The 15,694-nt window shown below is 34.5% G+C and overlaps 1 protein-coding gene across 50 annotated transcripts in view; it reads left to right on the plus strand.

Moving 5' to 3' along the window:
• LOC310903314 (uncharacterized protein) overlaps positions 1-15,694 on the plus strand; it is a 53,631-nt gene that overhangs the window by 33,050 nt on the left and 4,887 nt on the right. For 40 of the 50 annotated variants that reach the window (XM_083846309.1, XM_083846313.1, XM_083846312.1 and 37 more), the window contains 20 exons: positions 46-90; positions 591-632; positions 1,506-1,544; positions 3,311-3,349; positions 4,064-4,102; positions 4,355-4,393; positions 4,703-4,750; positions 4,969-5,007; positions 5,786-5,815; positions 6,736-6,777; positions 8,596-8,628; positions 9,709-9,747; positions 10,047-10,085; positions 10,485-10,523; positions 10,852-10,890; positions 12,192-12,230; positions 12,575-12,610; positions 13,203-13,232; positions 14,300-14,335; positions 14,835-14,873. In XM_083846309.1, coding sequence (XP_083702435.1) covers positions 46-90; positions 591-632; positions 1,506-1,544; positions 3,311-3,349; positions 4,064-4,102; positions 4,355-4,393; positions 4,703-4,750; positions 4,969-5,007; positions 5,786-5,815; positions 6,736-6,777; positions 8,596-8,628; positions 9,709-9,747; positions 10,047-10,085; positions 10,485-10,523; positions 10,852-10,890; positions 12,192-12,230; positions 12,575-12,610; positions 13,203-13,232; positions 14,300-14,335; positions 14,835-14,873 — 771 coding nt within the window. The remainder of the gene's footprint in view (positions 1-45; positions 91-590; positions 633-1,505; positions 1,545-3,310; positions 3,350-4,063; positions 4,103-4,354; positions 4,394-4,702; positions 4,751-4,968; positions 5,008-5,785; positions 5,816-6,735; positions 6,778-8,595; positions 8,629-9,708; positions 9,748-10,046; positions 10,086-10,484; positions 10,524-10,851; positions 10,891-12,191; positions 12,231-12,574; positions 12,611-13,202; positions 13,233-14,299; positions 14,336-14,834; positions 14,874-15,694) is intronic. The other 10 variants (XM_083846355.1, XM_083846353.1, XM_083846358.1 and 7 more) reach the window with 10 other exon arrangements.

Consider the following 15,694-nt stretch of genomic DNA (forward strand, 5'->3'; position numbering starts at 1 on the left):
TTAGAGGAATCAAAATATTAAAGTCTTTTTTTTTTTTCTCTACAGGGAGGGTCTTCTGTGTATGATAGTAGCAGTGAATCCTACGGTCAGGTAAATACTCTTTTTTCCCTTTTTTTGCTTTTGTATAAAGGGTGCTTGTATAAATGGTGCTTAGGGCCAACACCATGGTTCCTACATATAGCTATATTCTGTATTTGGGCTCTTGCTTTACCTTTCAGTGAAGGTTTTTGTTTGTTTGTTTTTTTCTCTGAGGAGTGAAATTGCAAATACCCTTCATGTCATGGAATTTTACAGGGATGTATGTGAAAAGCTGTGTGCTTCCACATGCTAAAGCTTATTGTCCTCAATAATACTAGCTGTGAATTATCATCCAGATGAAGGTCTCTTCAATAATAGAAACAGAATTTGCTCTAAGAATATGTCAAACTAGTGTTTTACATGATATAACTGAGCTTCTCAATATTCATTCTGATAACTAAGCGAATATTTGCATAATTAAAATCTCCACAGAAGGGGCCCCCTACAGCAAGTATGCTTCCAAAATGAAATGTCTGTTTGCAAAATGAAAATTATTTATGTTTTCTGAACAGGATGGATCTTCCACATATGGTGGTGCTGGATCTTATGGTCAGGTAAGTATTGTTTCTATCATGCATCAAAAGCTGAAGCTTGGTGTGTTGGTTCTTACATGCACTGGGTTCTATATTTCAACTATTTTTAAGTGACGACCATGTGATAGCTTTTGGTTTCCCTTTTATTTACCCATTTACAGCTCCAAATGTTTTCATAATGTTCGGAAGGTTATGCATTATAAAACTACCCTGCTTACTGTGCCACTGTGACTGTTCAGTCTTTTAATTAGGATAACATTTTTTCCCTTAATTAATGGTTTTACAGTAGCTCACTGAAAAGTATTTTGTGCATTTATTTTACACCACTTACTTATGTAGAAGCCATTGAAAGTCTAGGAGAATGCACATACTGTATTTAAGTCTGTACGTATCGATGTGAAGTGCATTGGAGAACCATTTTGTAGGGACTACATTCTTTTTCGTTTAGCAATACGTTTTCACCACCCAAAGTCATGTAAAATTATTTATTAAAAATAAGACATAATCTAGACTGCTTTTTCATAGAAAAATTTGTCTTATTGGTACTCCTATTGCAGAATCTAGAAACAAAGTCTAGATAATGGGATATTTGAATGTAAATAATAGTTTATTTTGCAAATCAACTTTATCTAAGATGTTTCCTAAGAGAGAACATGTTTACAAGTAATTCTGGGAGGTGTGTGTGTGTCTGAGTTTGTTCATTTTCTTAAACCTCCTCTGGTTAAGCAGCAAGTAAAGTTATATATCTTTTTCTTTTCTTGAACATTCCATGGTTTAGGTGAAATTGGAAATTCTAAGTGGTTCATTATTTTTATTCCTCTAATGTATTTTCTTTACAAGTAAGGTCGTAAGTCCTTTATATATGAAAATAAATGTTTTTCCATTATTTTATAGGATTCGTCTTCCATAGGAGGTGGTGAATCTGATGATATCGTAAGTATTTTTTCTCTAGTATATCAATCTCAGAATTTACTACCTTTTAACATGTCTGGGTGCTTGTGTACCTTTACCTATCTCATAGTCATACCTCCAAGAGCTCCTTCACAGCATATTCTAATAATCTGTGTTGCTTAGTAATTTTCTGCAAGAACTTCTTTGAAATTATATTGTTCCTATAGATAAAAAAAAAAAAGCAGTTTTAAATTATGTCACATTATTGTGCTATGGTATGATAAGGATTTAGCACACTAAAATTACAATTGCAACAGTTCATACTTGTAACAGTCATATATTTTTGAATTGGTCGTTAGAAGTAGCATTTACAAAGGAAGCTCTCTTTCTTTATTTCATAATTTCTGTCAAAATTTCACATCAGTATATTCTCACAATATAAAAAACAACTAGGTTCTTCCTACTTCCAGTGATTTGAGTACTCTTTCAATGATTTAATTTAATATAATAATAGTAATTTAATACTGCAACAGCATCTGTATTATCACTATATCAGATGAGCCATTTCGGTTCTTAAGGGTTATTTTTTGTGTATTATATTCTTAAGAGTATACTCCATATATATTTATTATTCTGGACTCTCATAACAATTGACGCTTATCTTATTTCTTCACACAAATCAACTGTCCAATTCAATGGCTCTTAAAATCCAGATTTATTTTAAAATTCAATTTTTCCATATTTTGAGAAAACACATCATATTTGACCTTTAATCATTATACCGTTTCAGTCTATCTTACAACTTAACTTATAACTACTGCAGAAACTAGTACCATCTCCTTCCATCTTCAGTTCAAACAACACTTACTTCTGTGTTTTTTTTTCCAATGCCAAATGAATAAAAGAGCTTCAAGCTCCTTCATTTACATATTACGTATGAATGCTGTGTTTTCATGTAGTATGGTCAGAACTGCTTTCTATTCTGTTTACTTCAGTCAGGAGGAAAGACTTTTTTTATTATTCCCAATAATTCTGGTAAAAGTGTTTATGAAACTTTCCACGTTTCATTTGTCATTTTCACGGAGTCTTGAGCAATTGATTGAGCAATTTTAACTGTATTTCTATTAAGTCAGTTTTCGAATGTATTGGTTGGTAGAAAACGGTTCTTCAAAGGTTTTTATAAGTACAGTTGTGTACTTCAGCCACAATTATTATTAGTTTACACAACAGAGTTTCTTTAATCAAAATTTTATTGTGGATGTTCAGCAAAGTTAAACTACGCTACAGATGACCCCTAGACTTATGAAAGAAACTAAACTCTTCAGAACGTTAGTGTGTACCGCTGAAGTCTTTCAAGATCCAAGACATCTTTTAAAATGCAACTGTTTTTCCCTGTCACATTCTAAAGGGAAATAACATAGTTTATGATGAGACTTCATTCCTTTATTGCTCGATATTGAATATCTACTTAAAAAATAGAAATTACACTAGTTTATATATATCTCTATCAATGTTTCTGGGTTTTTTTTTCTGATTTTTTTTGGTTTTGTTTTTTTGTTTGTTTTCTCGGGCAACTAATACTTTCTTCCTAGCTCTGGCCTGGCATAGCTTTCCAAATAAAGAAATGCCACTCTCACAGAAATGAACACAGATAGAACTTGAAAGCATACTGCATATTCTACACACTCCATCTTTAACTGTCCCAACAAGTCACACAAACAAAGCCGCAGTTTTCTTTGTTTTCCACCCTTGCTTAGATGGAATGGAAATATCTGCCATGAAATAACTGGATTCTAATATTTCTACAGGATTCCACCTCACCATCTGGCAGCCGACAGAGTGAACGGGTAAGCACTCCTTCTTAAATGTTACTGGGTTCTCTGCCCCAGAGTTTTTTAGGACTGGCAATTACTAGCCAGCTGAATTACAACTTGTGTGGAAGCTGGTGTAGCAGCTTTTGATGCGGAATAGAAAGCCCTCAAGCTAAGGCACAGATGGAATGAGAGTATGGCTAAAGTGTTTAAGCATAACCAGAAATCCCAGCTGATTCTGAGGTCTGCTCTTGAATCTGAAATTCACAATTACAAGCACAGTGCCACAATTTACTTGTTCAGGTTCTTGCACTTTTTTGCTCGTTGTCCTTTGCAAAAGGTTTCTATGCCATGTTTTTTCCAGCGTTTATTCAAGGCAAAACCCTGTGCCTTTTTGTGCTTTATGATATACCTACAAGAGCTTCCACTTTCCTGTCATTTTAACTTATCACCCATTTTATTACTTCAAATGAGAATACAGTGACTCAGACTATGAAATTACTTTGAAGATATAGAAACTCTTTAGTCATTGTATCCAAAAGAGTATCTCTTTCACCAAAAGAGCATGGATAAAGGGGCATGTGCTGTTTTATGCAGAAAGTGTTTCTTGATCTTGAACAGCCCGTGAAAGAAAGTTAAGGAATGTGGAGAGGCCGAAAGAGTATTCAACTTTCCTCCTTATCTTTCCATACTACAAAAGAAAGGAAGTCTTGAGTTTTTTTGTCATGTACTTTCAATACATTTTTCCAGGATTTTTATTCCCCAGGAGGCAGCCAGTCAGGTGGACATGTAAGCATCTATTTTATTCATTATTTGCAGTTCCATTTCCAAGTGGCTCTTCTATTAAAAGTGATCCTTACAAATTATGCCCAACTATTCCTTCCAGAATCTCGTGACAGATGTCTTGTGAAAACAAATCATAAACTTAATGAAAACCAAATAATTTTATAAAAGCATGTATACAACTATTGAATAACATAGTCTTGCTTTCTAGAAGCCTCATAAACGGAAATAAATTCAATTGTTGTTCTTTGTTTTCAGGGATTATCCTCTCAAGGCGGTGGCTACTCCAGTGGACAGGTAAATACTTTTGTACTTTTGACTTGAAATCTTGACTTGAAGTATCTGTTGCACAAAGGCAAAAAAAAAAAAAACAAAAACAAAACCCTCTCTGTACTGTATTGCAGCAATTTTTTAACCAGGAGTGAAATTCATTTGGTCCTCTTCTTTACATATAAGTTCATATAAATGTCCAAGTGTAAGCAGAGTGCTCAAAACATAATAATGGAATAAACTGTTTCTGACACTAAGAAACAAATGAAAGTAATAAAAATTTTTTACAGTGTGTATTTTAAGAATAGAAAGAAAGTGACTTGTAATTTTTTTCAGAGCTCATCCTCATCAGGAAGCAACCAGTACAACCAGTATGGTGGGCAGGTGGGAAGTTTTTCTTCTTTTTTCCCCAGTATATGTCTTTTAAGAAAATATTATGGAGCTGGTAATACGTAAGTTTTTAGACTACTGTATTTTTGGTGTTTTTTTTTTTTAAAAAACCTCTTTAAAATTCTACAGAGAGTAAAAGACAATACATTTTGATCAAACAGACATGTCAAACTTAAAGATGATCTTTCAAATGAAAATATAACTATTTACAGGGATCACCTTCTTCAGGAGGCAGCCAATATGGTGGACAGGTAGGCTTTTCTTTCTCAACACCAGTCAGTTGTGCTAGTGACAGGAACTCCCAATTTACCTGTGTATCTTTCCTTCACAAGAACTGTTTTTCTCACCACTGTCCTTCTTGCCCAAAGCCTAGGTGGCATGCTATTTTCTTTTCCTATATTATTCAGAGATCCCAGAGGCCAAAGTAGCCATCTGTCTGAGTGTCAGTTTTATCTGAGTTTCTTTTTCTTTATACATATTTTATCTAGATTGCATGTGGCAATGAGGCACAGAATGGCAGACCACCAGCCACCTCTTAGTTTAATCTCAGTAGAAATCACCTGGTAGGCCTCGACTGGAAGTCATCTTTCCCTAACATCTGTAGCATTTAAGAATGCTGCATGTATTCCAGCTGCTCTGGCCTCTTTGAGGGGGGGGAATAACCAAGACTTGTTCTGTAGTCCTACTCAGAATTTTTTTACTTACACTTTTGGTGAGTAGAGTTCTCAAGGTAAAGACTGTATAGAGTTCTCAAGGTAAAGACTGTATAGAGTTCTCAAGGTAAAGACTGTATAGAGTTCTCAAGGTAAAGACTGTAGATAACAGATTTGAAGATAAAATTAGAAGGTTTTACCCCAGGAGTAGTTGCAGAGAATGGAGAGAACAAAAAATAGACTAATTTCTAGAGAGAACTTGGGCAGATATGAATGTTATTTTATGGTTTGTATACCTGAGATTGTAGAAGAATTGTAACGAGTCTCTTTCAGCCTGTGTTCTTGAGATCTTAAATATCTTCTGGATTCTTTACAGGGTGGATGTGATTGCTCTGGTGGAAGTTCCGTAAGTGTTGTTTGTTCATTGTTTGTTTGTTTTTTTTCTTACTATATATTAATTTGGAAAACTATCTGTATACCTATTTATTTATAACTCATTTACTTATCTATTTGAATGTACTATTTGATTTTATATTCATTGTTCCTTTGGTGATGTTACATATAACTGGCATGATAGAAGTTATTTCTCATTATGCCAAGATGCGGAATTCAGATGCCCACTGCTGGCACCAATATGTATTCACTGAACAGTAACTTTCAGTTACCATACCGTATCTATAGAAATGTGTGTCGTCTTAAAAATAGATAACAATTCTAAAGAAAGGCAATAGTGGTTTTACTCTAGAGTAGAACTCTAAATTAAATACCAGAGTTAATTGACAAAAGTTTCATCATGAAGGGAAGCTAAAATAACATAAAGTCTATGAAATTGCTAGCTGTAAAAAGTTGACTCAGAAATATATGTCTAATTAAAAAAGAAAAAAAAATAAATCTCTGAAACACCTCTCATTTATCCTTTTAAGGACCTCTCATTGTCTTTTAAGTCCTTATGAAATTATTTAGGCTGTGAAATAAGGTACCATATCTTTTCCAAAGCAAAATAATATGTGGTCAATCAACCTGTAGTATGTAAAAGACATTCCCACAACTTGGGTAGTGTTCTTATTTTCTAGATAATCAGTCATAGGTAGATACAAAATGGTTCTTTGTGATGTATAGCTTTACAGGCCAAAAAGGACTATTAGTTATCTTGGCAAGTTAAGAAAAGTGAAGTTTAAGTGTAATGTAAGTTCAAACTGTGATATTCTTCCTTTAAAGTACCAAGGAAGATGCATTCTAAGGTTTTATTTCATTTTTAGTTTGATCAAAGACAAAGCAAAGGGTAACTTATTTTTCCTCTTTTTTTTTTCTCCTCCTTCCCTATAGGGTGGATTACCTACCTCACTGAGAAGCAATTCCTCTGCAAATGTAAGCAATGTTCATCACCTTTTAAGTGTGTCCTGTGTTCTTCTGTCAATGTGATGTCTAGAGAGACTAAAAAGAGTCAATAATGAATAGTTAAACACTTCTGAAAATTAATTAGTTACAATTAAAAATATACACAGGACATTCTTGCATCATTCAATTTCTCTTTCCATTTGAGATATTATTCATTCAAACAGAAGCATTTGAATGGAAATGTTTGGCAGAAAGACAGGTACATAACAATATAAATATTTACTTTGGGAATCAGTTCCATTGCCTTCCTTGGAATGATGTCAAAATATCCCCTAGGGACATGGTTTTATATGTTTTGTATTCCTCTCAGATCATTCACTGCATGGAATAGTTTAGTATTTCATTGATCAGTAATTCTGTGATCTTAATCTCCTTAATATGGACAAGAACTCTTTTTGCAGGAGAGACCTGTTTTACAGCATTCTCAAGACCAATTCTGTTCCTCATGAGTTAGAAAGTCACGCAGTACATGTCACTGGAACTCCATATGTGCTGTACTAGAAGGAAAAAAAGCACTGAGATCTTTCTGTACCTAGCACTGAACTCTGTGGCATTCTTGTCAGTCTGCTAGTTGGTATAAAGCCAGCTTAGACACAGCTACATAAATGCACCGTGTGAATTAATACTGTGGGATAAATAGGACTAGCCTTGTGCTCTCTTGTAAGAAGGAGGAATGTGTATAGATTTACAGTCAGGAAAATATTCTAACTTTTGTGTTCTACATCCTCAATATTATTGATGGTGGGGTTTGCTTTCTTTGGATCTTCTGATTGGGACTGAGGTTTTTTTATACTGACTTGGCCATCTTCGGACAGCTGTTCTGAATCGGGGGTTGTATATAGAGTGAGGGAACATAGCAGCTCTGTATATATGAACAACTACTGCAAACTTATAGAAACAGATACACAGAGTGAAACAGTCATTCCTGATGAACTGATGGCCACACTATACACATTTCAGGAAGGGTTAGTTCTAGTCCTGTGGACCAAAAGGCAGTTGTGTCCCTAAAGAACATCTTCCAATTTAGTTTCACCTGAAAGGCATCTAATTCATTCCCTCTGAGACCACTTCATGATGCAAACCAAACTGTAGTGAGTGGGTGCTACCAAGGAATTTCATCTCAATAGTACGCTCCTGATCCAAACTACAATGCACAGATGTACCCAGTACCTCAGCATGGGAAAATGGCTTGTGTATACTTAATGTAGATCTTAGTTCTCAGCCATCTGTATGTTGGGGTCCACCTCAGAATGTTGTCTTTTAGTATCTTCTTTACAGTGCATTTGGAAAGCCATTTTGCACAGTAAGGATTCCTTGTGAAGGACACATTTCTGACAAGTGTTTAACATTATGTACTAGACACAAAACAGTTTTGTTTCGTAACGAGGCTTAGCAGATCTTGTGGAAAAACAGCAGTATTCAAAAGGTCCATGGTACTCTGCAAGAATGAATATTAAAAGCGTTTTTGTGGATGTGTCATTCTTCAGCGTGTTCACTGATTTTGAAACAGAAAGAAATAAACTGCCTGTCCTTCAGTCAGATTCTCCGAAGTGAAATGACTGATATTTTCTCTCTAAAAGTGCTCTAGGGACAGCCATTCTACTGGACAGCTACACATTGAATTCTAGACATGTTAGCAAAATAGGGAAGGATAGACTTTACATTTTGAGTGGATTTTAAACTCAAGCAAAAGAGTTAAAAATAGAACTGCATGTACTATTGTCCTTCCAGAAGTCTTTAAAATAGTTCTTTTAGAGAAAAATAACTGATTTTTTTTTTCTTCCCCAGGGCACATCTGGAGGCAGCCATCACAGTAGCCAAGTAAGTACTCATTCAGAAAGAAGAGCCACCCAGACACTTTGCAAAATGATAGTTATTCAAAAACTCTGAGTTCAGTTTGTTTGTGGGAACTTTGTTTAAAGAGCAAAAACTCAGTAAATTAAATTTGTTGAGTTTGGTACATCCTAAAAACAGTATATGATGGCTTTCTGAGCAATTAATTGCCCTCATTTTGGGGGAACTTGCATGATGATGGTCACATAAAAAATAGATGTGGGAAACAATGAAACAGAATGCAGCATTTTTGATTCAAATTCACAATTATAAGCGTGGTGATATAAAAGAGTTGTGAATCATGCTAAGTATCATCAATACATTATCAATAACAGTGACATATGATCATTCATCAGAAATAAAGAATTTGAGTCATGGAAAACAAACAAATAAAGAAACAAAATAATACATATCCGGCAAAAAGGCTTGTCTGAAAGATACATGTTCTGGTGTTATGCTGCTTGTATTGCTGACAAAGAAGTTTGATTTAGGGTGAATGCTGTTTTGTTTCATTCTACATCATCTGCAGTAGGAAGGATTCTTTCGGAGAAAAATCACATATCCAACAAAATATCTTTCATCACATTAGCACCTGTCCCATAAGCATAAAGGGGCATGTGCTAGACTGTGCAGGAAGAAACTATTTGTTATTTCTCTGAAAGAAGAAATTATTTGTTATTTCTGAGAGAGAATTTTGAGGAACATGGTGAGGCAAGGTAGAAAATAATTTCCATTGTGATCTTTTGAAAGGTATATAAGCCTTATCATGTCTGCAGAACAAAAGAGAAAATGTTTTCAGGAGTACTGTGACAATGCAGTGTTCAGCTATCAAGGGAAACAGAAGCGCTTGTGTTTTAAAAGTAAAAAATTCAGTATGGATTGGCAATTCAGGTATTTCCTGAAGTTATGTGGTAAGGCTTGAACTCTAGTCATTAGAGCATACCAAAAGTCTTGCTAACCTGTCTTCACTCTTATCTTGTTGTCTTGCTCCTATTATCCTGGGACAGTAGTGGTTTGATTTAAGGAAATCCTTCAGCAAATAACTCACTTCTTTGGCATTTTTTACAGGATTCATATTCCCCTGAAACTAGCCGTTACGGTGGACATGTACGCTTTTACTTTTAATATTTCTCTATTATTTTTTCTTATCAATATTTGGCTCTTATCAACTAAAAGATTATCAGGATAGCTGCCTCAATTTAAAATTTTGAGAACCTTTATAGTGATCCATTCTCTGTAGTAATATTGTGAATTTAAAGAAGATGAAAATGCAGAGTTTATTTTGTGAAGATTACAAACAAAACAGTAAAATAACAAAATGCAGATGCATTCTCATATCCATGAGTTACCTTGTTTTCTGTTACACCTTGTGAAACAGAAAAAAGCAATTTTCAATATTTTTCCAGGGATCGTCATCTTATGGAGGCAACCGTTATGGTGGACAAGTAAGCATTAATAGTCCCCACTTACATACTTTAAACCTAAGCATAACTTGTATCTTATTCGATGTCTGCCCACCTTTAACTTAATTTAGATTAGTCTATAATCCTAGAAAGTCTTTCAGTATAACACTGTGGTTGCTACTGTGATTAAACTAAACAAGTTTAGATGAAGACCATATTTAAGACTAAGAAGAAATAGAATGTAAAATACATGATTGACTCATATGGCTCCTGAAATTTGCAGGACTAGGTCATAAAAGTCTGTGTGTGAATACAATCCCTTGGGGTAAGACGTCATGTCTTTCTGAAATAAATAAATACTTTGTGAAGCTGACCAAAAATTTTTAAAGTCTCGTTAAATGGATGTAAAGAAATTTCAGTTTCTTCTCTGTTGATATTCAGGGTTCACCTTCCTCAGGAGGCAGCCAGTATGGTGGACAGGTGAGAATTCTTCCCTTTTGGTATATATGAATTTATACAAGATAATAGGTAGTTCTCTGTGTAAGAGACTAAGATTGATTCTTTTTCTACTCTATTTACTTTGCTGCTTATACTAACTGTAAATGTACATGATACAAAACCACAAGAGAGCTTTTAGAAGATGTAAATTCTGATGCATCATGGTAGATGCATCAGACATTTTGCACAGTCTGGTTAATCCGACTCACACTTTTGCAGTGAAAGAAATGGGGTACCTTTCTTTCACATGGATGGTGGTACAAAGGAGTACTATAACATGGTTGTAAAGAACACAATTCTTTTTGTTCAGGGTTCACCTTCTTCAGGAGGCAGCCAGTATGGAGGACAGGTGAGAATCTCTTCCTGTGTAGTTCTTATCCTAACACACACACTTTCTACCTCATAACTCACTACTTTTGTATTGACTGCAAAAAATACAATTTTGAGTAAGCTCTGTTAATATGATGATAGATTATAAGGGTTCTAATGATCATGATCTGAAACAATACAAAAACTATGAAAGGACAGGACTTCTGTTGTAGCCTCTGACTTACCCTCCTCATTCTAGAACCTTCTTGCCTTCTACTGTTGTGGTTTCTTAGTTCTAACTGTAAGAAGTGTGGAATCAAGTTGCATTCCTCCTCTACTTTAACCAATGGAACACCTCACTTCCCTTAGCAAAATGCAAATACAGAGCTGGTATCAGAGAAACAACGTGCCTCAGGAAGGGAATGGGAGAAGGTTAGGAGTTGTTAAGGGAAGGTGTTCTATGCCCTTGTGAAATGAAAGAGGATGAAGAAGGTTCCTGGAGCTGTCTTACGGTGTAGCCTTTCATATGCAGTGAAACCCCCAAACAAACTGGCCCTTGTCCTCTGAAAACATTTCTTGTCAGATTCATTGGAAAGGAAATTAGATGAGAGAGAAATTTTCAGTCAAAATAAAATGCCCCCCAAATGCAACTACATATAGAGTCACAATAGCTCATGATCACTCCTTACGATCAGTATTATGGAAGATTCATGTTACAGATGGTCCCTAATTTGCATAGAACACATAAAGGAATAAGATGAGTGCTTTTCTGTAATCCTTCATTGTACAACAGAGAAAGAAAATAGTGTTTCTTTCAAAATCCTGTAAAGAAGCTTTTTGATATAAATAATAATTGGTATCTTTGTGTCAGGGTCCATTTTTCTCAGGTGGCAGACATTATGGAGGATAGGTGACAATTGTTTTTCTCTTTTTGGCTTGTTGTTCCATTGTTCACCTTTCTCTCTTTTACTGTTTTGAGAAAAACAGGGTCCTTTATACAAGGTGGCTTACAGCAAAATACTGTTCAGGCAGAATAGATAAATTTAAGACCCGTTGTGTCAGCCCACTCAGGAATGTGAAACATATGCATCTGCCCTGAGCACAGAATCCAGTGTAGCTGTACTACTCACACTTGCATGAAGCTCCCTTTGATTTAAACTTTATTGTACTATTTAAAAATATAGCCATTTTAAAGACCAATAGATATTTTAAAATGGTTATGAAGGAAGAGTTCATATTCCTGTGGCTTTTAAATCTATGGAAAACAAAACTGTGTTTTTCAATAACAGGTTGTAAGTTAAAGAATGTGCAACAAATATAAATGCTTCCTTATTTCTTTAGGGTATGGCTTCTTCAGGAAGCAGCCAGTATAGTGGACAGGTAAAACCTCTACCTCCATAATATTTGCAGTTCTGGTAAAGAGTTCATCAAGAAAACACTGTTCTGTAATTTTTGGAAAAATAAAAAATAAAAATCTAAGGAAGCATAGCTTTAAGCAAAAGTGTTGAGGATTGCAAAATACAGGTCTGTGTGGTATATCGTGGTACGAGCAAATGCTACAGGGGTCTGTGTGACTATATTGGAAATGCTTCCTTAAATTCAACCTTGATCTAAGAAATCCATTTTTGTTTTTAAACAGAAACAATTTAAAAGGTTAAGGAACAGAGAACAATCAGGAATGTTACTTAATAACACAAATAATTAGTTTCTCATTTTTATTCCAGGGCTTTTCTTCAGGAGGCAGCCAATATGGTGGACAGGTAGGCTTTTCTTTCTCAACACGTCCGTTGTGCTAGTGACAGGCACTCCCAATTTACCTGTGTATCTTTCCTTCACAAGAACTGTTTTTCTCACCACTGTCCTTCTTGCCCAAAGCCTAGGTGGTATGTTATTTTCTTTTTGCATGTCATTCGGAGATCCCAAAGGCCAAAGTTTTCCCTAATATCTGTAGCATGTAAGAATACTGCATTCATTCCAGCTGCTCTGGCCTCTTTTCAGAGGAGGTGGGACAGGATTAACCAACACTTTTTCTGTAGCACTACACAGATTTCTTTACTCACCCTTCTGGGAGGATGGTTGTCACTGTAAGAGTAAATGACAAATAAGATTATATTAAAAAAAAACAACAACAACAACAATAACAACAAAAAACAGTAAGTGCACAACTTGCCTGAAAGAACAGTGGACAGAGAAAGAAGCTAATTTTTAGAAGGTGCTAAGTGAGTCTTTGAGCACGAACTTGAGTCTGTTATCTTGCAATAGCCAAATATGAGTTTGACTTTTTAATTCAGAAGCTTCTTCCAACCATGTACTCCTTAAAAAATAAACTTGTTTGTTTTGTATGTAATACAGGGTGGATGTCTGTGTCCTGGTGGAAACTCAGTAAGTATTCTTTGTATATCTTCCGTAGTAATGTGTAACTGGAATGTTCCCAAGGAACTACACTTCTTGAATTAATTCTTCCCATGAATTTATATGAATGATAATAGTTGTTTGGCATTGTGCTTAAGTGAGAGATTTTGAACTTGCTAAGGACTAAAATATTAATTGACTTGCAACTGTAATATTGTATTCAAAACTAGCTACCTACCCAGATGCATTTCTATTTTCAAAAAAAAAAAAATACATGGGAAATAAATTGCACTTTCCCCACCCTGGATAAAATAAATAGTAATGTTCTCCAGCCATATTGAAGGAAACCCAGTGCCAATTCAGTAAAATACCCAGACATGAAAAACTACTTCAAAGCATTTCATTTCTTTTGGTTTGTAAGAGAGGTGCAGAAGTTTTCTGAGAAACCGTTTTCCAAGTATCTCATAGTGTATTTGCTGGTTTTTGTACGTGTGTGGGTGATAACACTCTTCCTATGATAGTTATTAACAGAATGATTGAACTAGTGAACTTGAATACAAAATTCTTGGCTTAAAATGCTTCCAGGTGGGAGCAGAGCAACACATTTATTTATTTATTTTAAAAGGGTCTATTTTCATTTTTCTGTCTTAGTATATTTTCTATATTTTTGTAACTACTAAAAACAAACAAAAACCACCTGCTTTGAATTTTATGCTAATTTGTTTTTGAACTGGATTCAGTTATCTGTTGCTACAGTATAGACAAAATTACTTAATTTCTTCTTTCTCACATTATGAAATCAAGCAAAAACCACGTTGCATGAGTATACCACTGAGTATCAGAAGTGCTAAAAACAGCATATAAACTATTAGCTTATTTCTGTTTGAAAGCAACCAATATGAAAGGAGTAATTGAAACTAAATCCTTTACTTGTTTGATCAATCAACTAGAAAAGTATACTAGCAATCAGTGTGAATTACTTCACAGGCACAATAAGTCAAGATTATGTTATTGATGCTTTTATGCTCTTATGCTTTTCCTCTACATGAGATTGAATTTTACACAAAGTAATAATTGCTATTTTTTGTTGAATATAGGGCTCTTTTGGAGGAAACAGCTACCATGGTGGACAGGTAAGCAATTATTCTTTAACACTTGAACAAATTAGCTTCTCGGGAATTAACATGGCTCAGCTGCCATGTTCGCCCAGAAGCCATTAAATATTTAGGTTAATCACAGAGATAGGGACAGAGCTTTTAATGGAGTGTATCTGGCTTTTATTGAATCAGTCTCTTCAGATTTCAGTTATATCTTTTTATAAAGTGTCTGTTGACTTTATCAGAGCCAAGATTTAGTAGTAGTCAAGATTGTAGGTTTAGAAATCTGTTTACTTTGAAAAAATATTTGAAAATATTTCACAGGTTTTATCTCATTGAATAAAATACTAATATAGTGCATAACAGTGCTCTTTCTCTGATGTAGCCATTTGCCATCTGCATTAATAACTGTAAGGTTCTTTCAGTTACTTGGTGTTAAGAATATTGTTTAGATTAGATCCATTTTTTGGTGCCAGGTAGTAGTGGGGGGAAAAAAAAAAGTTCTGAGTTTCACTTTATTTTTTTTTTTTTACAGGGTTCATCTTATTCTGGAAGCAATCAGTATGGAGGACAGGCAAGCAACTCTTTGTTTTCAAGACTTTCTTCCTACTTGTTATTTATTAAATGAAAAATATAATGCAGGGACTGTTAGTAACAGAAATGAAAAAACAGCAACAAAATTCAATACAAAGAAAGTGAATAGATCATAATTTCAGTTTTACTTCTGAATGCCTCTTACTTCAAGAGATAATTAAATCATTTTCATGTTTCAGTTGCACATGGCTATGGCACCAGTCAAAAATCTATTTTCTGTGTTATTTTTCAATCTTATTATTAGTACTTATTTTTGCATTTTTTTAAAGATTAAATACTTGGAAATATGATGCAAAATATACCACTATATTGCTCTGAAAATACATATTTGAGTGTGTTGCCCACAAAAATACTTCTTTCCTAATCTTCAGATGCATTTCAAATCTCTCACTGTAAGCACCTCCTTATGTGCCTTTTGTAGACTTAGTAGTTTGTTACAGATAGAGGAAATATTACTGGCCCAAAAAGTTAACAAATATAATAGGTGCCTATCTAATAAGAAGGTAGAACATATTTTTCATTAGTATTACTTTGTTGGGGAAAAAAAAAAAAGAAAAATTCTTTTTACTTCACTGGAAAGCATTCGAGTTCACTATCACTCTATTGAGCCAATGATTTATTGTAGCACAGAGAGAGCAGAGGTCTAAATAACTCGGGTTTTATACGCTTCATAACAAATCACATCTTTCCCAACTTACTTATTAGAAATAATAAGGAAAAAAATACACTCAAAGCTCTCCGGATGCATGCTTCACCTAACAGAAAAATCATAAATAAAGTAGAATTTTTCTTCTCTTGAAC

This window comes from Anser anser, assembly GCF_964211835.1.
Source record: "Anser anser genome assembly, chromosome: 8".
NCBI classification, from domain to species: Eukaryota; Metazoa; Chordata; class Aves; order Anseriformes; family Anatidae; genus Anser; species Anser anser.